Source organism: Rhincodon typus, chromosome 1 (assembly GCF_021869965.1).
Source record: "Rhincodon typus isolate 14 chromosome 1, sRhiTyp1.1, whole genome shotgun sequence".
Taxonomy (NCBI): Eukaryota; Metazoa; Chordata; class Chondrichthyes; order Orectolobiformes; family Rhincodontidae; genus Rhincodon; species Rhincodon typus.
In genome coordinates, this window is record NC_063332.1 from 50,682,801 (window position 1) to 50,689,414 (window position 6,614).

At 40.1% G+C, this 6,614-nt stretch overlaps 1 protein-coding gene across 1 annotated transcript in view; it reads right to left on the reverse strand.

Annotated features, from left to right (window-relative positions):
- LOC109930073 (GTP-binding protein Rit2-like) overlaps positions 1–5,725 on the reverse strand; it is a 280,539-nt gene extending 274,814 nt beyond the window's left edge. Inside the window, exon 1 of the mRNA XM_048601306.1 lies at positions 5,623–5,725. Within this exon, the coding sequence (XP_048457263.1) occupies positions 5,623–5,725 (103 nt within the window). The remainder of the gene's footprint in view (positions 1–5,622) is intronic.
- Positions 5,726–6,614: the final 889 nt, after the last annotated feature.

Below are 6,614 nucleotides of genomic sequence, written 5' to 3' on the forward strand. Positions count from 1 at the left end.
GGCCTTGTTACCACATAGCCTGCCATTACACACCCCCTGTTGTTAGTTACTAACAGTCCCCATTAACAACTATTCACCCTCCCAGCCTGATCGTTAGCAACTCCTTTGTCTGTCCAACTGTCTTTCTCTCTCTTTGGGCTCTATCCTATCATTTACTCCCTACCCCAACCACCTCCCTATTTTCTGCATATAAACTGACATTTTCCCAGCCACCATCAGTTCTGAGGAAGGGTCACCAGACCCGAAAAGTTAACTCTGTTTTCTCCTTCACAGATGCTGCCAGACCTGCTGAGCTTTTCCAGCAGCTTTGTTTTTGGTCCTGATTTACAGCATCTGCAGTTCCTTCGGTTTTTATTAAGCAGAATTTTCATCTTGATTTTATGATAGTATACAGCTGTTTGAAGATTGAACATTGGGAAAGAACCTGGCTTCCTTGATTTCTTCCAAACTTTGTGCCCAATTCATTATTCTGGCAGCACCCTGACTTGCTATTAGAAGCAGTCACTTAAGTATGGGCAGGTATAGTTATATGAAGGAATAATGATCGCGTGGTGTCATACATTCCATTTTTTGTCTTCTCAACAAGAAATGTCTATGCGCAACAAATGGGCAATGCACATTGCATTCAAAATTGAAATGATCATTTAATAGTCTAACAGTTGCTTAACAGTACAGAATTGCAAAAGTAGCAAAAAGAGACCTATTGGCAAAACTTTTTGTCTATTGTTTATCAGTCAAATGCAACATGATAAATTTGAAACAGTTTCAAGGATTTGTATTATTGGGGAATGGTACTGGTTGACTGGCAAACTAACTCAGTAGGGATTGACATTGAAAAATTAACAGAGCAATAGGCTTCCTAAACTCCTGGATAATACAAAAGAGGCACAAGGTTTGAAAATGTTCCTTTTGTTTGCAGAGAATGGATTCCTGCATTGAACTGAGATAAGGAGGAATTTCTTCACCCAGAGGGTGGTTAATCTGTGGAACTCATTACTGTTGAAGCTTGTGGAGACCCAGTCATCGCGTATATTTAAAACAGAGATAGATAGGTCCTTTATTAGGAAGGGAATCAAAGGTTACAGGAAGGAGGCATGAGAACGAAATTAAGAAATGCATCAATCATGATCGAATGGCGGAGAAGACTCAATGTGCTGAACGGCCTAATTCTACTCCAATATCTTATGGTCTAAGTCATGTCACCTTTCACAAATATAAATTAAGCCAGTTGTGAACTTGATTTATTATTTTAAATTGCTTGTTAGTGTAGCTATTCGCACACTTAGGAGTATTCATCAACTGCTACTCAATTACAGAATCATACCTAACAGTAGACACTTTGTTTATGGTGTTGCAAGTATAGACTGGGTGAATACTCTGGCCGGTACTCTGTCAATTACAAGCAATTGAAGGAACAAGCAATATGATTTGATCAGCCAGTCTCTGGAACTTTTACTCTATGTACCTGGCATTAGGCTGGCACTGAAATTCATCCAGCATGTCATTCAATTGTAAGGTGGACAGAATGTCTCAGTGGGTTGATAACAACTTCCCATTAGTGGAAAATGCTACTTACATAGTTAATGCGTTGTAGCATGTGAAATGGCTTCTTGAATCTGAGATGTTCTGTCTTTCCAGGGTAAGTTGAGGTAGACTGGGCACACTCAGTTTCGAAAGTATGTTTGAAAATACTGCTTGTTGAGGTTTTTATTTGAATACAACTTGATTTTAAAAAAATGACTGCGGACAGATAGATCCATTTACCTGTTGGATCATGACTAACTTACAACCTGTTTTGGTATAGTGTGGTTGAAATTAATAATAATGATTTGTGTTGAAATTTTCTGAATTATATCCATTTGGCATATTTGTTAAAGTAGAGTTTGAACCAGACAAGGTATTTGTCGGTTGTCATTATCTAGAAATGCTTTAGTTTTAAACAATTCAGCAGATGAACAGTGTACACATTTTAAAAAAGAGGGTAAGAAGGTGAAGAGTAGGGGAAAACATAAATGGATAAATTAAGGATACGAAGATTAGAGTATTTTGATGCAGGAAGATTTTCGAAGGAGCCTACAATACCCAACTTTGGTACGTTTGAGTTAATTGTGATAGATAGGTTTGAACAGGTTGTTGAGAATCCATTCAAGGTTAGACAGATAGTGTGTGTGAGATGTGTAGGTAGAAGCCTGAAACAAAAGAGTGCTCAATGTAATTAAAAGCAGAATGCATTAGTTAATTATGTATAATATATGCCATGTGTACAAGCCTCACAGTATTCATTTCAAATATTCAGGATCACGCTAACGGCAATGTATTGGAAACTTCTTTCAACAAAGTGACGCACCAAAGAGTTCATTATGCTCAATGTCATTGAACAAGCAAATAGTGGAACATTAGATTCTAATGTGTCTGCAGATTTTCTAAAGAAATGTTGAAAATTATATTGTTTACAGCCATTAACATTCCTGTAATATTTTGGTGCAGGTTTACAATTATCCATAAATGCAAATTTTTTAATTAATCCTACAGCAGTTAAAAATACCTTGGTTCAACAAGAGTAAATTTCATCACAAATGTTTCTTTTCAAAAGCAAACAACATTTGAAAATAGGAAGAAGAGTAGGTAATTCAGGCCACTGAACTTGCTCGGCCAATCAAAATGATTGTGGCTGATGCTCTTTGCGCTGACATGTTCTAATTTGTAACCCATATCCAGATGCTGGGAGTCTGAAACAACCAGCAAGAATGATGGAGAAACTCAGCAGGTCTGGCAGCATCTATGGAGACAGAACCAAAGTTAACGTTTCGAGTCCGGTATGACTCAAAGAACTAAGAACAGTACAGGACAGGAATAAGCCATTTGGCCCACCAAGACTGCATCAACACATGATGCCTTTCTAAATTAAAGACTTTTTGCCTCTACATAGTCTGTCTTCCTCAGTTCCCTACCAATTCATGTATCGTTCAAAATGCCTGTTAAACATTGCTATTGTATCTGCTTCTACAACCTTCTCTGGCAGCATATTCCAGGCACTTACCACCTTATGTGTAAAAAATTTGGCTCTCACATCTCCTTTTAAATTTTTCCCCTTTTACCTTAAACCAAAGTCTCCAAGTATTTGACATTTCTATTCTGCGAGAAAGACTCCAATTATCCATGCCTCTCATAATTTTGTAAATGTCTGTAAGGTTGCCCTCAGCCTCCAATAGTCAAGTGAAAACAAATCAAGTTGGTCCTCATCACTAATACCCTCCAAAAACCAGGCAACATCCTGGCTCATACCAGCAACCTACTTACTCCAATGCTTCCACATCTTTTTAATAGTGTGACGACCAGAACTGTATGCAATATTCTGAATGTAGCCTAATTAAAGTTCAATACAGGTGCAACATGACTTGCCAATTTTGTACTCTATGCCCCGACTGATGAAGGCAAGCATCTGACATTCTTTACCACCTTACTCATTTTGGGTTACAACTTTCAGGCAACTGTGGACCAGTACACTTAGGTCCCTGTGCATGTTAATGTTTCTAAGGGTTCTGTCATTTACAGTATACTTCCCTCCTGCATTAGGCCTTCCAACATGCATTACCTCACATTTGTCCAGATTAAGATCCATCTGCCATTTCTCTGCCTAACTCTCCAGCCTATCGAAATGCTGCTGTATCCTCTGGCAATCCTCCTCACTATCTGCAGCTCCCCAATCTTTGTGCCACCCGCAAACTTACTAATCAGGCCACCTACATTCTCCTCCAAATTATTCATATATATTACAAACAACAGGATTACCAGCACTGATCCCTGTGGAACATTATTGGTCACAGATCTCCAGTCAGAAAAACACCCTTCCACCGCTACTCCCTGTCTTCTATGACCAAGCCAGTCCTGTATCCATTTGCAAGCTCACCATGTGACTTCACCTTCTGTGTCAGCCTGCAATGAGGGATCTTGTCAAAGGCCTTGCTAAACTCCATGTTGGCACTATCTACCATCCTGCCCTAATTAATCAACTTTGTTGCTTCTTAAAAACTCACTCAAATTTATGAGACATGACCTCCCCCACACAAATCCATGCTGCCAATCCTAGTAAGTCTCTATTTTTCCAAATGTGAGTAAATCCTATCCATCCGAATCTTCTCCAGTAATTTCCCTGTCACTGATTTAAGGTTTACTGACCTGTAATTTCCCATATTATCCCTGTTGTCCTTCTTAAACAAAGGAACAACATTGGCTGGGACCTGTCCTGTGACTAAAGAGAATATAAAGATTTGGTATAAGGCCCCGGAAATTTCCTCACCTGGGTCTCTCAGCATTTTGGGATAGATCCTTTGAGGTCTTGGGGACTTGTCCACCTTTATCCTTTTCAAAGCATCCAACACCTTTTCTTTATATTGACAAACACTAGAGCATCAACATACCACTCTCTTGACTCACTATCTACCATGTCTTTCTCCTTTGTGAATACAAATGAAAAGTATTCATTAAGGTCCTCACTCACTTCCTCTAGTTCCATGCATAAATTTTCTTCTTTGTCCTTGAGTGAATCTACCCTTTCCCTAGCTACATTTTTGCTCCTTTTTATGTTTAAAACAGCTTTGAATTTTACATAACCCTATTTGCCAAGGATATTTCATGGCCTCTTTTGCCCTCCTAACTTCTAGTTTAAGTTCTTTCCTGCTTTCTTGATATTCTTTGAGGACTCTGTCTGACTTCAGTTTCCTAAATTTTACGTATGCCTTCTTTTCAGTTTTGACAAAGCTTACAATTTATCTTGACATCCAAGGTTCCTGAATTTTGCTATCCTTATTCTTAATTTTCATAGGAACATGTTGGTCCTGAACTTTAATCAACTGACCGTAAAAGACTCCCCCCATGACAGATGTGGACTTATCCTCCAACAGCCACCCCCAATCTACGCTCCCCAGTTCCTGCCTAATATTATCGGAGTTAGCTTCCCCCCAATTTAGAACTTCCAAGGACTACTCTTATCCTTATTGATAAGTAACTTAAAACTTATGGAAACATGGTCACTGCTCCCGAAATGCTCCGCCACTGAAACGTGAATCATTTAGCCATGTTCATTCCCTTACACCAGATTTAGGCTGGCCACTTCCCTAGCTGGACTATTTACATATTACTTCAAGAAACCCTGCAGGATGCACCTAACATCTCTTGGTAAATGCTGCCAGACCTGCTGAGTTTCTCCAGTATTTTTGCTCTTTGTTTCAGATTCCCAGCATCCACGGGGTGTTGCCCTTATTCTTTTTTTTTTAAACACACTTGTTGCTCCTTTTCTAGACGACCGAGGTGTATCTGTCACTTTGTACTGCTATTTAATTCCCAGGGAAATGGAAAACCATCACCCTCAGGAGCGGGTACAGCATCCAGTATAATAGATGCCTGTATAAAAGCAGCTTCCCTGACACCTCCAGCACCCTGTAACCCTCTTTGTTTACAGGACTGTAAAACGGTCTGTATGAGCTTCCTTATTGATTATACACTTTGACACCAACATTGCCAGCGGTCAGTGTAGATCCAAACCCGACCCCCAACTCTTGTGCCTGAACGAGAGACGCTGCTGACATGAAAGTTGCACAAATCATTCATTTTCAAACCTACCGCTTTTCCCAACCCCACCAGCGCCAAGCATCACGATTTTATATTCTCTCGATCCGCTTGAAGGAACGCTGCAGCTGCTGTTCAAGTCATTTTCGCCGTCCATCGTGATGCAGTTTACCAAAAGGGGGCAAGGGGGAATGCAAAAGGTAACAAAAAAAAACAAGACAAATAAAAGCGACGTGCTGATGAAATCTTCTCTAGCTACAGACTACATGGCGGTGGCAGGAACTGCATACACAGTGTGTGTGAGTACGTGTTATTTGCCAGCGCAGGTCTCCCAGCAACCAGCAACTTACTGTAGAGCTCCCGATTGAAGCTGGAAGCTATTGCAGCGCAAAAGGTTGGGGCATGTGCATCACTTTGAACTAAGTAACCCAAAAGTCGCCTGCGCATGTAAATTTGATGCACAACAAAAATCGACCCCTTGGTACCACGAGTGAGATGCACTACTAATTAAATAAAAAGTCCTTTTTTTCTGGTAAACGTTCAACAGGTCTGGCATCATTTGGGGAGAAACAGTTAAGTTTCAGTCGATCCACTTTCTTCAAAACTGAGAAAAGTTAGAAATGTAACAGGTTTTAAGCAAGTGCAGGGGTAGTGGGTGAGGGAGGGGGGAAGAAATGGTCAGATCTATGGTTGGGGGGAACCTAGTGAATAAATGGATTCAGTTGAAACTGGGAGACTGCATGGATAAATATTAAGGAATAATTAAGGGTTAATTTTTATCGAAAGTTTAGTCTTGTTCTTTAATTTAGCCATAACTAAAAGTTGTACTTTTCATTGGGTTCAGTTTAATTCCTCAATGATGGAAGGGCCCAGCACTTCAGTGCAAAAGATAAGGCTGAAGCTTTCACAGCAACCTTAAGCCAGAAGTGCCCAGTGGATGAGATTTCCTCCAGTGGTCCCCAGCATTACAGAAACTAGTCTTCAGACAATTTGATGAACTCCACATGATATTAAGAAGTGGTTAGAGGCACTGGACGCTTTGGGCA